At 42.4% G+C, this 17,100-nt stretch overlaps 1 protein-coding gene across 1 annotated transcript; it reads left to right on the forward strand.

Annotated features, from left to right (window-relative positions):
* Positions 1 to 1,183: 1,183 nt before the first annotated feature.
* KLF5 (Kruppel like factor 5) lies at positions 1,184 to 15,970 on the forward strand. Its single transcript, XM_009636811.2, has 3 exons — positions 1,184 to 2,051; positions 3,210 to 3,269; positions 15,792 to 15,970. Exons 1-3 carry the CDS (start codon positions 1,199 to 1,201, stop codon positions 15,968 to 15,970), a joined length of 1,092 nt encoding a protein of 363 aa, XP_009635106.1. The 5' UTR covers positions 1,184 to 1,198.
* The last annotated feature ends 1,130 nt before the right edge of the window (positions 15,971 to 17,100 follow it).

Below are 17,100 nucleotides of genomic sequence, written 5' to 3' on the forward strand. Positions count from 1 at the left end.
AGGCCGCGGTGCCGGGCAGCGGTCTGTCGGGCGCTGCGTTTCGGTGGTGTCTTCCCCAAGGAATAAATAACTCCCGTCTTCAAAGCGAGCTGCCCTCGGCTCGTAAACAAGAGCTGGAAAAAGTAGCCTGGCATGTCGGGGCAGATCCAGATCAAAGGGACGGGAAGGCGGCTGTGTTTGTTTGTGGTGTTTACCGGGGGTCTTTGAAGAAAGGTCCTAAAACCCACTTTGGGGCAGAGTTGCTGTTTGTCAGCTGCTTTCCCTTGCGGGGTGCTAAACGGGTCTGGTATGAGCGCAGCCTTGACAGGGCAGGGGGGAATGTAGCATTTGCCCACTGGAGAGTGCGTGATAAATGTTTTGCCGATGACTGTACCGGTAATGTATCGGGCTCCAGCCACCCACGGATTCCCTCGCACCACTACGCTAAGAGAATGATTCCCCAGTAATTAAAGAGCTCTCCTAGGACCGAGGCACGGACAGGGACGTGTTTATCACGCTGTTGGCCGATTATACGCTGCATAGGTTGTTTATTTTTTCAAAGTGTAGTCCCAGAGACACTTTACACAAAGGGTACTCCGAAGCAGGCAGCCCGTCTTCTTTTTTTATTCTGTATTATTTATAACTTTACGCTTCGGCGTCGTGTTTCTAATCAAATACCTTTCTTCTAAGGATGAAAAATCCTGGAAGTCTAGAACGTATATATAAACTTTATTTGAAGTATTAGCATTCAAACAGCCAGCTGAGGATGTGGCTTTTAGAGTTAGCATTTCAAAGAGAAGTGGGTGAAGCAGATAGGCAGTCACCCTGCTCAAGCAGTGAATTCCAGAGCAGGAGATCTGCAGATTAGGCGCAAGCGCCTGTCACTTCGGCGACTCGGGCTGTCTTGCAGGCATGAAAGATGAAAAGTTTTGTCGTATGCTGAAGCATCAGATCGATCTTAATGCTTGCTCTGCGTGAGCGACTTGTGCCATGACTTTATCTCCATGTCCTTGATGATGTTGATTAGCACGCTGATTTATAAAAGACAGGTTTTCATTAGCGTGGATGTTTATAACTTCCTCCGTAGGTAGCTTGCGGCCGGCTGAACAGTATTGCCTTTTATTTGCAAAGCCTCACGCGACTTGCATGCCATCCTCTCTCTTAGTTGGTAACGAATCGTGTATTATGGTGTGTTTTGGTTTTGTAGACAAGATGTGAAATGGAGAAGTACCTGGCACCTCAGCTCCCGCCCGTTCCCGTCATCCCCGAGCATAAGAAATACCGAAGAGACAGTGCCTCGGTTGTAGACCAGTTTTTCACTGACAGCGAAGGGTTGCCTTACAGCATCAACATGAACGTCTTCCTCCCCGACATTAGCCACCTGAGAACTGGCCTGTACAAATCGCAGCGGCCCTGTGTCACCCACATCAAGACAGAGCCGGTCACCATCTTCAGTCACCAGAGCGAAACTACTGCCCCTGCCCCCACTCAGGCCCTCCCCGAATTTACCAGCATCTTCAGCTCCCACCAAACTCCCGATGTGAACAACATTTTCATCAAGCAGGAGCTTCCTACTCCAGATGTTCACCTCTCCGTCACGCCCCAGCAAGGCCAGTTATATCAGCTCTTGAGCTCACCGGATTTAGATATGCCCAACGCTACTACCCAGGCAGCCGTGATGGACTCCCTGAACAATGTCTCCATGCCGTCAGCCATGGCGGGCCTTAACACGCTCTCCTCGGCTGTTCCACAGACTGCGATGAAACAGTTCCAGGGCATCCCCCCCTGCACCTACACCATGCCAAACCAGTTTCTGCAGCAGCAGGCCACTTACTTCCCTCCTTCGCCCCCAAGCTCAGAGCCTGGGAGTCCAGATAGACAAGCAGAGATGCTACAGAATTTAACCCCTCCTCCGTCGTACGCCGCGACTATAGCTTCCAAGCTGGCAATTCACAATCCGAATTTACCAGCGACTCTGCCCATAACCCCCCAGAACATCCAACCAGTCAGATACAACAGGAGAAGTAACCCAGATTTGGAGAAAAGACGTATCCACTACTGTGACTATCCCGGTAAGCAGTCTGTGCCAGAACATCCCCGCTCCTGCAATAAGCAAAGTGTGAATAATCGTGGGCGAGGTAGAAGTGGTTTTCTTTAGCTGTAGTCTACACCTAGGGAGAACCAAATGATTTCTTGTTAAAGAAGAATTTCTCTTCTTCATTGTCTTATTTTGTGCGGCACACTTTCACGTTCTTTAAATAACTTACACCCTTTTCTTCGTGTCATTTGTTACTCTCTTAAAACTACTGAGCTCATTTTACCGTGTTACAAAACTTGTACCCCACAGACAAAAGACAAAGGGAAAAAAAAAAAAGAAAAAAAAAAAAAAAAAAAAAAAAAAGAGATGGCCTTCTCTAATTTAAGTCAGTGTGACCATGCAGCTCCCGCTCCACTTTTACACTACCCCTGAGGGAGCAGAGGCTCAGTTTATCCGACGCAGTACAGCGCAGTTTGAATCTGCTGGCGCTGGAAGAGTCATTTCAGCTCCCTGTAGCCAAGGCCGTGGCTGTATCGTCCCTGTTATGAACGGGGGATTCGGCTGCCTGCATAAATCCATTAAAGCTGCCTCTGAAAACTGTCCACAGAAGATGGATTCCCTTCCAGCCTCTCCTCCTGCGCTGAAGGGGAAGAGGAACCTGACTATAAGCCGTGCCTCCACGTAGCACACGAATCCAGATGCAAGGCGCTCACACCCATCCGAGAGAGACTGGTGCTCGCGGTGGATCTCCCCCCTTACCAACCTAACTCTCAGCCGTGTATCACCCCTACGGTGTGTGCGCTATGATAAATGCCCCGGGTGACGATGACACCGAGTCTGGCTTGAGCAAATTCTCTAGGAAATTTTTAAAAAAATAGAGTCCCCCTCCGAGTTGTTTCTTCATGTAGCAGGTGTTACCGTACGTAGATTGTAGCAGCCATTGGTCTGTACTACATTACAAGGTAGTAAGTCTAACAGCAACATACGCGTTTTTCTCTTTTCTATGTAAAGCAACATCTCCCTAGGAGCTTTCTATATCAAATACTACTTTTAAATTGTGATGGTGCCAGAAGGTAGTAAATGTTTCCAGATAGTACCCCAGCGCGGAGTGAGGAAGTTAAAACCTAACATGGAGCGTTCCTGTTCTCCCTAATGAAACACCTCTCTGCTTTTTTGTTTTGTTTTGTTTTAGGCTGCACGAAAGTTTATACAAAGTCTTCTCACTTAAAAGCACACCTGAGAACCCACACGGGTATGTACTCGCTCTTTCGCTGTCTCTTGTTCGCTCAGGGCTTACGCATTTTCTGAGAAAGCAAGCATGTTTGATCTGCCATCTTCTCCCTGTTTTCTGTAGAGTGGTGTGGGTTCAGGCTGGCAGTTCAGTTAAAAAAAACTTACGATTTGGTCAATGAGAGGAAAAATTGCTTTTATTCTTAACGCAGTTTTGCTAAACCTGTTACAATGCAGAACTCAAAATAGCTGAGAATAAAAATGGAAGCTTTGCTTTTCAATCTAAAATGCCATGAAGTATTAAAAAAAATACTTTTTTCCCTTGAATAATGTTCTAAGCATAGTAAACATGTTACAGTTTCCAAGATTTATCTAAATAGATAGAATTTTCTGGTTTGGGCTTTCTCTTTGTCCTGTTAGAATTATTTAATCTTAGATTTTTGCAGAAACGTTACGAAAACTCCACTTGCTTCATCCTTAGTGTGCTTTATTTTAATTTTTTTTTTTTAAGAGAAGTGGTTCTATATATATTTTTATTTTTTTTAAAAGGGACATCATTTCAATTTTTTGTCCCTGAAAGGCATTAAAACGGAGGAAATGAAAAGTGTCAGTGCGTCACACTTGGTTTTTTGTACCTCGATCAGATTCTGCCTGCCGCTACAGGCGCAGTCCCTGTTGATGGGCCCGCGTGGAGCGGAGCTGGGGAACGGTGTTGCTTGTGCGTGGGCGCGGGAGCCACGCGCGCAGAGGACGGCGCCTGGGAGGTGGAACCGCTGTGGGTGCTCTGCCTAAGCGTTCACCTGCTGAGGCAGGGGGGAAGGAGGAGAGAGGGAGACCACGTCGCTCCCCAGCAGCGCACCTGAAACTATTCAGGACAGTTCTTTGCTGGGATCTTAGTACAGAACTGCTCATGCTAAATCAGTGAAAAGCACATGACTGATTTTGTAGAGAAATCGAATGAGAGGGCTGTGACTCCTGTTTTTAAAACCGAGCGTGAACCCCGGCTCTTTTCTGTGTGGACCTCGACTCAGAGCAACACGCGAGTCGCAGTTCAAGCAATTTGCTTATTGAAGCAGGCTGTCAGCACTGCGGCTGTGCCGTTCAAGTCAGGGGGTTTCACCTGAGTTTAAACCAAAAGTCAACCCAAAACTTAGCATGAGCGATGATCTAACAAAATGTTTCACTATCTCTGTGGAAACAAGGCCTTTTATTCAGCAGCTATTTTGAATGGATCATTGGATTATCGTAAAGAAATTGACTATCTCATGACTAAATGTTACTATGGAAATTTTGTTTTGATGAATGAGTTACTTGTGTTCCAGGCTCTGTAAAAAATTAAAAGCAACTGTGCAAAGATTATTGCTTTGTGTTAGCAATAGACTAAACAAGAACACCGTTAAAAATATTTTTGATATATATAATCACTCACTACCAGCAAGCTCAGTAAGGAAGGAGTATTTTCATGAGGCTGTAAACCTGAGTAATGTCAGAGTCCCATTGCTCTTTAATGAATAATCTGTAAGTTCAAGAGTGTGCGATTTCCACTTACGCACTTTAGCCAGCAACTAAATACTAGTTTTAAATATCTCGCTTGCTATTATACAATAACTAGGAAGAGAGATAAAAGCAAAGCTTTAATCTAAAAGTTAACATTACATAGTCATCATTTGAAACGTACACTTTTCCTTTTTTAAATCAGTTTATGTCTCTTTTGTACCTTGAGTAGAAATTACTTTAGGGTTTATAAAGTTAATACTTGTGTGCACAGAAATACATACCGCATCGCTAATATATATTGCTTAGGGTCACTAATGTTTATTGTTGCCTTCGCTGTTTTACCTATAGATATTTGACCTTAGAAATGTGGATAAATGAGCAAAGGTCAGAGGAGCTGATGTATTCATGGAAACAAGAATGTTGTTTTAGATAAAAATCTAGTGAACTTAAGCAGGTCTGTAATACAAAGGGTCTTCTGGGGAGGTGAATGAAGGGATAAACTGTCTAAAGCGTGCATTACATGCAAGAATGTGAGTCTGTATCCTGTTACCTTCATTATTTCAGAGTTTGGATTAGTTTAACTCTCTTGAATATTCACTTAATACTTGAAGATTTCCAGCACCGATTCTGATCTCCGCCTTAACATATGGTTGAAATGTGTATTACCCAGTACCATAAGTCGATTTGCTGAATGTTAAAGTAAATGGGCGAAAACTCAGGGAAACCTGTGGAGTTGCACAGCTCCTCCAGGAGAGCAGGGGAATCTCGCTATTGATCTCCAAAGAGAAGGCTCCATGCCGAGGGCTAAATTTGGGTGTGTGCCTCTGTGCACTGCATCCCCCAGAACTATGAATTCATATGGCCCTATTGAGCTTTGATTTCTTTTTTTTTTTTTTTTTTTTTTTTTTATAAAAGGACTCTTGTGAAGCTTTTACCTTCAAAGTCTAAAGCAAGTGTCACGTAATCCATTTTAATAAAGTTGTGTGTGATATTCTTTCAAATCCCTGCAGGGATAGCAGACCTGTTTATCTGGCTAAACCCGTTCTTTAGTAATCATGGACCACTGAAGTTGTTTTCTCCTTATTCTTAGTTTCTTAACAATACCTTTTAAAATTGGCTGCAGTCTCTCTCTCATCCCAACCAGTCCCCGCCCTTCTCAGCAATCTGTCATCTTAAAATAAAAGAGCCTGCAGCAAAGTTTGTCTGCCATTAAAAGTCAGGACAAACCTTATGGTTTTCCTTTTGTATTGGAAAATCTCAGCCTTTTTCACAGTATTTATTTAGCAGCCTTTCTCTTCTGAAGGGTTTTCACTGGGTTTAGTAGACCTTTTTTGAGAACAAACCCAAGGGAAATGTTGTTTTTTCTGAAAGGTGGAATGTAGGCTGTAGTCTTTTTTTCCAATTGAGATATGAACACGGTGTCAGGCTTGATATTTAAATAAAACTATAGGAAGTGGGCAAGAGAAAATCTCTTACTTTTTCCTTCTTAGGCGTTCCCAAGGTGTTTACCTTACACTAAGTCAGGTGGTATAGGCAGGTATAGTTATTCTGATTTACTGTAATTACCCTGGACTTTTGCTGTTGATTAGGAATCCAGTATTCATGTAAAGAGATAAGCAGGGTTAATGTATTTGTACCAGTCGCTGAAGCAGGCACCAGTTTTTCTTTCTCTAGGTAACAGTTCAGTGTTTGTAAATAAGGAGGTAAATTTTAGTTGTTGGTAAACTGGTAACCCCAAAGTTGAAGAGGAACAAAAGATTTGAATGCTGCAAAGATACAGGACATTTTGTATCCATCTCCATGCAGTTCTGGAGCAGATGTCTGGTACATTTTAATGCCTTAAAACACTTCTGTATGGTATCTTAACTTGGCATTAGTTATTCCTAAAACAGGAATGTTCAGGTATTCAGTGTGCTAAAGTACCTGCTGGAACATCTCTCAGAACAGACTGGATTTTTTGACCTTTTGAAGCAGGGATCATCTAAAATAATTCTACCTGCTAGTCATGGAACAAGTTTCATTTCATAACTGGCATTGTGCAGCTACGATATATAATGGGGGAGGGGGTTACGCATTTATTGCGGGCTGTCCAGCAGTAAAATCACCTTAAGGTTCTGGCATAACAGCTCTGTGTCCAACTTGAAAAACATGCCAAATGTCAGTGAAGAGGAGTTACTTTTCTGTTGCAGATAAACCTCCTTCGGTTCCTTTTCTGGCATCCAACTATACACATGTATCCCGACTGATCCTTTAGAAACAGCAGCCTATAACTTACCCTATTAGGATTTCTTTGTATGTTAAAAATCTGGACTGTGGAAGTTGAGCCTTTGATATGCAAGCCCCTGGAATACCCTACCTGTACCCTACCTGTAACGCTGCGGAAGAGCTGCTGGCTCCAGGGTGGGGGGGGGTTCTTTATTACTTCTGTGAACAGCTGCACAGTTCAGAACGGTGTATGGTTTTAAGAGGAAAATCTGTCATTGTTTTGAACACATCAAGGCATGCACATTGAGGACATTTTCCAGCTGCATGTTGGTTTTCCGTATACAGAGTCTTTGTACAGGCATGTTCTCGGGTCACATGGTGGGCTTGCCATTAATAGTTTCTAGCATTAGCTGCAGAACTATTTCATCTCTATCTATAGATCTAGTTTGTATTTGGTGATGGGAAGTGGAAGCCGAGATAACTCAAGAGAAATGGCATTTCTCTAAATGAGATGCACTCAAAATACTTCCACCATCCCTAGTTATTTCAAATGTTTATATAGGCATGGGACAGCTGCTGACTCATGTGGTTCCTCAAGGTGTTAAACGTTTTATTTTATTTTAGATCTCTGCCTCAATAGATCCAGAATTAGGCTCTGATGGTAACTCAGAATTAGAACCAGTTGTGTGCAGCAGGCTCCAGCAGTCCATAGGACCTGGCAATCTGAATTTACCAGAGCTTGTTAAAGGTGATACCGTATAGACTTGCCCGGGAATTCAGGATGCCCCGTTGTTCAGAAGGGAGGGCGAATGGTAGTTGGACTCCTGCTGGAAAAAAGTCACCTTGCGAAAACATGTATTGACTCAAATCATCCTGAGACCTAGGTGAGGGATTTCACCTCTGGTGTGCAAGTGGGGAATGGAGGCCCCAAAAGACTCTGCCTTGCTCATGGTTGCAGCGTTCTGTGTACGTAGCAAACCTCATCCTGGAAAAATCTTTGCATCATGAGAATAGCTGTTAAGTAATATTTCTGTGCAGATTCTGCCTCTTTAACCTGTTGGATGAGTCAGTTGCATGGTTATACTTTAAGGAGGTGTCAGTAAATGCCATCATTGATAGAGACAATAAGGAAAAATGGAGGAGAGTTAAATAAAACTGTTGACAAAGTGCATTAAAGTGCAGTGTTGCTAGACACTACTGGAGAATATGCTGGTATCTTTTATTTATGAATTCTGCTAAATCCATTAGTTGCCTGTGTGAGAAATGGAAGTACATTATTTTCCTGTGCAAACCACAGTTTAAGGGAAAATAATGGATTTTTTTTTTTTTTTCCAAGCACTTTGTGAATGATCGCAGACCTTGGGACTAATTGATCTGGTTCTTTATCTGTAGTCATAAACTAAATGAGGCACGTTTGAATGTGTTGCTCAAAAGAGGGTGAAATCTTAGCAACATAAACTAAATTTTAATTAAATACGACTGCTCATTCACACCAGTGTCCAGCACGCAATTTTTATGAAGCAGGAATTAAATTCCAAGGTGTCAGGTGAGGGGTATTCCTTCTAGATTTTAGATACTGAAAAGAAAAGCCTAATATTTTCTTTTTGATTAAAAGCCTAGAAAGTCCCTCTAAGCATGAAAGCTTAAAAAAACTGTTGTTTCTGTCAATTGCTCCCTGAGAGGATTAAACTTCAGTTCCAGGATATTTGATTCCTGATAAGGGAACTGTTGACCTAAGAGACCGGCTTTAAATATAGTTCATTTTGAGACTGTCCTACATAGGCTAATATAGTCTCAAGATTCACACAGCAATTGCCGGTGATTAAAACTTTCCATTATTTGATTAGACATTCCTTATTGTAATTAATTTCTGAGCTTGACTGGGACGATTGACTCCTAGTTCCAGGGTAGTGTGTTGTTTGTTAGATGACCTGCACCTCCCATTGGTGAAAGATTAGAAACATTTAAGTAATGTCCTAGTTTAGTCTGAGTATCTTGGTAGCAGCATTCCTGTCCTGTCAGGCTGCATTATTTATATTCAGTGATCTCTAACAACTCTGATTAAGGACATATTAAAACCTTTGATTTTGGCAAGTGTACAGTGCTTCGCTTTGAGGTAAAATAGCTTTAATGTATTGCTTTCAATTTTTTTTTTTTTTTAATGTGTGTACGCATAGAGTAAATGGAAATCTGGAAGTCTACAGTACGTGTTTAATAAATTCCATTTTAAGAGCACCTCTTATCTGACTGTACAAGAGCCAGTGTTACTGGTGTGAGAGCTAAAGAGCTGTTCTTGCACCACAGGCGTAGATGAGGAAATGTGTTCTTCAGCACAGGACTTGTAGACACAGCCACGCACCCCAGATGGCATGGATTTCTTATAAACCTACTTAAAAAAAATTCCTTTCCTCTTTGTTTGCATATCTCCTTGAAGAGAGACCACCTCTGTTAAGACAGAATGTTATGCCAGAAAGAAAATAAACCATTGCACAGGCCAGTCAAGATTCCCCAGTAATCCTTGAACTGCGTTAAGACAACACTTAGCAAAATAAGAGTGCTTCAAGCACTGGTGGGAGCTCTGAGAAGATAATGCCTTCTGCACCTCTGTAGTCAGAAAGTGAACGATGCACGACTCTTTTGACCGTCCTATTTGCTTACCAGTCAGTGGTCTTTTTTCCTGTCCGTACTTTTGTTAGAAAGAGATCAAATACCGCCTGATTTATCAGCAGTCGGACTTAGGAAGCGCAACAGCTCTCTGTTACGGGATTCCTTAAAATGCTGTGTCGTTGTGAAGTAGTACTCAATGGTCACCCTCTAGCCATTACTATACCAGGCAGAGGCTTTATCGCATTTAAAAATCTGCGGCATATGTTACGCATTCATATCACTGGTGGGCTGGATGTTTCAAGGACAAAATTTATTTTGTTGCTCACAAAATAAGCTGGACTTACCTTGCGTGCTGTCAGCCCACTGATCCATCTCCATCTTGGACAACTGAGAATTTCGGTGCACCGAGGAGCTTTTAAACACCTGAGGGATTTTTTTTATTTGGAATTTCAGCTTTCTTCTCTTTCTCTAAATCCCCCCACACACCCTCTCCCCATCCTAAGAAAGGGCAAAAACCCAACCAACAAGCTGCTTTTAACAATGGCTACAGCGCTTACTCAATGGCAGAAGGAAGGTCCAGTTTTAGGTCAACGTTGGGAGATAAAAACTTCTTCTGAATACATGCAGACATGCACCCAAGCAACTACTTTTGGTTCCAGTCAGCCTGGAAGAGACCAGAGTTTAAAACTGTGATGCTATCAACTAAAGCTATTTCAGGCAAAATGAAAACAGAGGAAAAATACTTCATTTGTTCTTGTTTTTTTCTAAGAACTTGAGGCTATAGCATGTCCGGGAACTACGACAACTGGTGTTAAGATTCGAAAAATTTGAAAACAAATGCACCAGAAAACTGAGACAACACAAATCTTTAGAATAACCTGTTTTAAAACCGGCCCTAGTATAGGTTATGTACATAACTGGTGCGGTTATGGTGCGGAAACTTCTGCTTTACCTACCAGCTCTTTATCGCACCTAGTTGAATATTTTTTAAGGCTGAACACTTGCCACTAGAAATAATTCCGTAATAAATACAAGTAATATTAAAATGATGGAAAGAATGGTGGTGGTGGGTGTCTTTATACTTTTACACCCTACGAGCTGTAATCGGGTGTTGTCTTTCTGGAGTCTTTGAAAAGCGTGCTGCTTTTTCTTCCTCGAGGAAGCTGCAAACTCACCGCTCTGACAGAAATTTCTGATAGGAAATCAGAGAAGTTGCAGGCGTTGGCTGGTGTAATACCTGTATCTGGATTTCTGCATGCCAACAGAGTTACCTAACTTTAGGTTTGAAAGTCAGGCCCTTGCTGTTTGCAGCTTTGTATTTAAAGCAAGCCATCCTTAGCAGTGAGTTGCAGAAATAAACTCACACAACTGTTCGGTGAAGTAAAGCAGCCCATTTTGTTGTTGATGGGGAAATTCACCACTAATGCAGGTTTTTTCCAAACAGAATTTTAAGCAGAAACATTTTCTTGAACAGACGTGTTGAAGATAGAGGGTGTCTTCAAAATGAGCGTCACCCCCCTCCCCTGGCAGCACCGTACCTTACCCAAATGAGCATGGCCACGACGGTCACTGCCAGTGGCTAGAATGAATGTCAGGAAAACAATCCATGTATTTTGAAACGACTAAATCCCGAGAAGATAAATTAAAGGGAGAAGAGCCAAGGCGGAGTGCCTCTGCTGGTCCAGACCATTCTCTTGTGGTATCGGAGAGGATCCCAAACCTTGGGATCTGCCTTGGGGTAGTTTATCTGTTGAAGTGGCTGATGAGGTTAGCATGTTATATGTGGCTATCCAGGCATCTTTTTGACATCCTTGCAATCTCACAGCATTATAAATAGTATTTTTTAACAGACAGACACGTTGCAAGCAAAATAGCCTCCTTTCAGGTTAAACTCCCTTATCTCTTGCTAGGTGCTTTCTGTAAAAGAGCTTCCAAACTAAACATGAGGGCTTAAAATTTCTGTGCTCAAGTACAAGTCTGCTTCTCATGCTCCACAAACGTATTTTTTTTAAACTGGAGAATGGATACATATTAACAGCTGAAGAACTTAAAAATATATTTTGTGATGTATAAGCCTAGCAAAATATTTTAAATCAGTGATACTGGAAGGAGGTTATACAGAAATCCAATTAAACTTATGAAATCCCTATCCTGTTGAAGTATAATTTAAAGGAAAGCAGTTCTGTTTCCCAGAAGTGCTGTGTATAATATTTCTGGCTTGGGAAGAAAGGGTTGGAGTGTGCTATTTGGCTGGAAATCGGTACCAGCTTCCTCCATGGTGTTTTAGTTGAACAGTGTTGACATTCTAACAAATCCCGTGGAAGCTCCCCTGAAGTGGAGGAGTTAGCTGTTTTCTTGCTTTTACAGTGAAATATCTGTTTGATACCACGATCGTGTTCCAGTAACCGAGCCGTACTGCCTTCGTATTTGATGACCAGTGGCATTCTTGGTTTAACACCCTATAGAAACCCTAAATTGCTGGAGGAAAACCAAATATTTCTGAAACTTTACAGCTACTGTATTTCGCACAATCATTAAAGTAAACAAAACTTACATTACTATGTAGCCAATGAAAACAGTGGATAAAGGGTTCTGTGTCCCTTGTTGTGTATACCTGCTTTTTTTAAAAATAAATCTTCAACCCCGGGTTTCTCAGCGCTTTAAAGTCAGCATAGCAAAGAAGCAGGATCACTTCAGAAAATATGTAACGTGAGGCTCTTTTTACCTTGCCGCAGGAACTTAAACCAAATTCGTATTTCTGCTAAATAACAAAAAGCATGTGTATAGGTTGAGAGAGAGAAAATACTACCAGCTAGTTGTTCTTCTGCTTTCTTTAAAGGAGTGAAAATAATCTCCACTTTCTTTTTCTTGCCCCCTCCTTCCTCCTTGCCCAAAAGGAAAACATTTTAAATTGATTCAGTTCTTAAATAGAACTTTCCAACGGAAACTAGTATTACAAACATAGATATTCAGTATTTTACCCCTAGGATTTATTCAAAATAATCTGGGCCTCTGCACTGGCGCTAAAAATACATTTTCCAGTTCTCAGTGTTGGCCAAAGCAGGGGTTAAAAGCAGCGTTCTGGCTTTAATTTCCAGGACATAAAAGTAACACTGTTAAAACAATCTGTGTAAGGCACCAGCTCCTTCCCCTCCGCGCATCCCCCGAGCGCTGCTGGGTTTAGCTCAGGTCTGCAGGAGTCGTCCGGCAAGGAGGAGCGGTGCTGGGCTGCGTGGCACTGCAGTGCCATTGCCGGGGGGGATTCGTGGCTGTGGCAGGCAGCGAAGTGACCGTGGCAGTGGGGTAAGTTTCTAGGTAGTGTCTCTGGGAAGCTGGGTCCCCTGGAGTTTTGATGGGGCCTGGCCGTTGGATTCAGCTGAGGCTTGGAAGCTGTGGCACCCAGCAAGGCACAGGGTTCTCCGCTGCCCCGACTGCTGGCGGTTTGTATGCCAGGAGCCTTCGTATCGCCTGCTGATGCTGCTCGCAGGTTAGAAAAAGTTTTAACCGGGGGGCAGCGGTTTTGTTTGGCCTCAGACGGGGTCAGGTACCACCTAAGTGGGACAACTTTGAGACTGCTTTTCCAGTACAGTGTAGTGTGGCACGCGGTGAAGTTTCACATGCTTCAGTGCCTCCTCGACGCCAAGTTTGGAAACAGTGATTTTAATTCCCTGGTCCCCATTCCGGTCTGGTTCGGCCTGGATACTCCTAGGCTTTTGTTCAACAAGTGCTATCTCCCCGACCTCTTTACCGTTTCTCTCATTCCCCATGTAATTCTACAAAATGGATGAGCGAGTGTTTGGAGTATACGGAGGCCTGACCATATATATGCTCTCTCTGGGCAGTTAGAGTGGGAGGATCACAAGACTGGGAGTGTAGCATCAATATATAATATGACAGTCTCAAGCGAAGGTTTTTAAAGAAGACTTTGAAGCTAATATGGGGGAAGAGGGGAGAGAAAGGAGAAAGAAATACACTGGCTTTAGGTTAAGACGCTTTGAATGCAGGAGTAATGCTTTTGTGCCACCTCCGTGTGTGCACCTGTGTTTTAACACAGAGTGTTCACAGAATATCTCCCTGCTGCTAAGCCTATGGATCAGCAACGCAGCCTTTTCCAGACTGCATTAACAACCCAGTTTAAATACATTAAAGATGATGTACATACTGCAAAAGCGCCCTCGCCGCATAGAGACCTTTCCTGTCATTCTGCCGTGAAGACCAAATGTGTTATCTCAACGGGCTTCTCGGATGTTGGAAAAGCTTTGCACGCTGAGTTTGAGTGAAATCTGTATTTTAACCTGAAGTATATGTTGCGTGAAGCAAAAGAGAGTCCTATATAGCAGATCATTCCAGTCTTCAGTCAGCATCAGGCAGAGTAAATTCAGCTGTAATAGAAACTTGCAATAATTTGTGTTCTCATTTGCCATCCACCAAGTAATTTTGAACTCTGTGAGAGGTGATGCCAGGCTCTAAGTGTGTTTTTCTTAAGGGATGATATGTTTCCACTGTGATTTCAATAAATCCCAGTAACCGTTTATGCAAAGAGGTGGTGGTTTGGCTGGGTCGTTAGTTTTCCTTGTAGAGGTCTGGTTCTGGTTGTGACTGTGCTGCCAACATGAAGTCACGTCCCCATTGTGAGCAAAGGGCTGATTCTGCTCTTAGTAGTAGACGGAAAGTTACTAGTTAGTTGGTCAGAAGAAGCCATAGAAACTCCCAGACAGAAACAGTTTCATAACTTCATCTGAATGATAAATTAGCGTCTCTGAAGTAATGTTTTTGAGTTTCTCAAATGGTGTTCTCTGCATAACTAGTGCAGAACAAGCAGTCTGATTGCAGGATACTGGCTTCTGTCCTCCTTCCGCGTGCTTGTGCGATGGTAAAATAGGGAAAGGTAGGAGGCACTCCACAGCGCTGTAAGGATTGACACTGTGAGGGTAAAGGTCTGAGACCAGTGGAGGGGGAGCAGATCCGTAAGATGTGTTGGAAAGGACTTTCTGGAAAGCTCAGCCTTGGTCTGATTCTGCTCCAGATGAAGCTACGGCCGAGTGCTTTGATAAGCTGGGTTTTCTTTCTCTTCTTGGCAAACGGGTCAGGTTAATATAAAGGATATAGATAGCAATCGACTCTCCCAACTGAAAGGTGTTTTTGTCAACCAACGTCAACCAATAGCCTATAAATAGGTAATCTTAGCCTCTTTATTTATACGAAGCTTGCTCGTGTGGTGACATCATGTCCATACCAGCTCCCGAGCAGGTGTATGTACGTGCTTGAAGTTCTGCTTTCACAGAGAAGTCATCTTGGCTTTGTGGCTTCATGTTTCTCCCATTTCAGCAAACAAATCTATAAATTATAAGCATGCTTAAAATACCCCATTTATAGTTCTAAAATGGATGAATGCAATTATTTTGGGTGCTTGGGCCGCTGCATTCAAGACTAGCTGGGTACTTTGAAGCTGTATTCTGAGCTGCTCTAACACGGCAACTTTTCAGAGACGCCACGCTCCCCCTACATCAGTACAGACTGATGGAGGCAGCGAGCACTTGCCACCTCTAAAATACGGCTATTTAAGCACCTGATTGTAGACATTCGATTCTGAAAATGGGTGCTTTGATCTTTTAGGTGCTTTCTCCTATATATAGCTAGCCCAAAGCAGGATACCGCAAGTTTTCATTGCCCCTGATATTTTAGCAAATACTGTCCCCCTTGTGTTTCTAACACACTGTGCCCCTTTCTTTCTTCACACATCAGAAGCTCTCGAACAGAGCTGCACGCTACAAAGAATCTTTATAGAAATCTTCCTTCCCATTTCAAACCTCTTAAAAAAAGCTCTGTGTAACTTAATTTACCCATTTTTAAAAGGTGCAAGCCTAAGTCACAAACTAGGCCAGATTGTCACGTGAGACTGCTTTTTTTTCCCCTACTAACTCTCATATTGAGGTGAGTGTAAGGGAGCGTATTTCAGTCTCATGCAGGTTTCTGTACCGTACCTGTCTCCAATTTGTATGTTTGAAAGTTTCTTATGTTTTACTGAGGTACTAAAACGCAGATTCAAGAGCAAAATTCGCCAAAAAACCAAAAGGGGCTGTTATTTTGGGGCCTGTTGAACAGAGCTGTGAATAACTGTGAAACGTCAGCTCCTCTTCTGTCATTTATCTCTTGAACACCGTTGCCATTCGATGTGATGCCACACCGGTGAGAGCGACAGCTGACCGCCTCATTTCTCTGTGCTCCATTTCAGGTGAGAAACCCTACAAGTGCACGTGGGAGGGCTGCGACTGGAGATTCGCTCGCTCGGATGAATTAACGCGCCACTACAGGAAGCACACGGGGGCAAAGCCCTTCCAGTGCGCTGTCTGCAATCGCAGCTTCTCGCGCTCCGATCACCTGGCTCTCCACATGAAGAGGCATCAGAACTAAAAGCTGGACTTGTCGCTGCGGCTGTTTTGTATCTATGCAATTTCCTATTGACTCTCGACGTCCAACTAAAATTAGTTTAATTTTTGAGTATGGGTTATCCATTTAAAAGAAATCTCAAAAGAAACTGGAAATGTATATTTTGTATATTTATGCAGAAAAAAAGGGAAGACACTGTATCACAATACCAGAGTGTTCAGTGGTTTGTTTGCTCTCATGATGTGTTATATGGCTTTAGTCAGCAGTTTTCATCTCTTTACAAGTATTACGTCTTGACACATTGCAGCTTTATACATTTTTTTTTTCTCTTGCGGTGTTTTTGACCAAAGCACTGTCATTATTGTGACAATGTTTAGTAAACGGATTAATGAGAGGCTGCAGGTGAATGAACGCAGTGGAAAAGCCATGAATTGTGATCTGTCAGGTTTTTACTGGACATATTTAGGACTTGTGGGGTTTTTTTAAATGTTAAGTCGTTCTGTGGAGATAAAGTACATGATAGAAAAATTCATAAACAGCCATAGAACAAAACATTTTGTTCTGTATGTTGCATGTTTGCTATGACAAAGATTTTGTAAATATGCAAATCAGCTTTTTAGGTTTAATACAAAAGTTTTCTAAGAATCATCTGGAGAAAAAAGCAGTTGTTCTACATTTTATAACGCGGCACATTTACAAAAAAAGTTATTTAAATACCTCTCAAAACAGTACCAACTTAGCTTCATTCTTCGTAAGAGAAACGAGCTGAGCATTCAGATGTTTTGTACCTGTTAACTCAAACGGTGTGCACTGAATATTCAAAGCAGGATTTTGTTTTCAAATTGCTTAAAAGGGCAAAACATATATAACGAACTGTAAAGTCAATGTTGGAAGCTTAAATAACGGGGATAGTTAACAACGAACACAGAACGTTAAACCTCTTACTATAAGCTAAACTTAGTATCACTTTAAAAAGAAGGATTTGGGATGCAATTTTCATATACAGACATGTTAAGCTGGTTCAGCACCGGTATGATCTGGTTTCACGTGGATATTGCATGTAATTTGCTGGAAGGTAAAGGATACAGTAATTTTGTTTAAAATTACAGTGCAGTTTAGTTAATCCACTGTTCAGATTGACACACGCAGGGGAA

This window comes from Egretta garzetta, unplaced genomic scaffold, assembly GCF_000687185.1.
Source record: "Egretta garzetta isolate BGI_Z169 unplaced genomic scaffold, ASM68718v1 scaffold524, whole genome shotgun sequence".
In the NCBI taxonomy this organism is placed as follows: domain Eukaryota; kingdom Metazoa; phylum Chordata; class Aves; order Pelecaniformes; family Ardeidae; genus Egretta; species Egretta garzetta.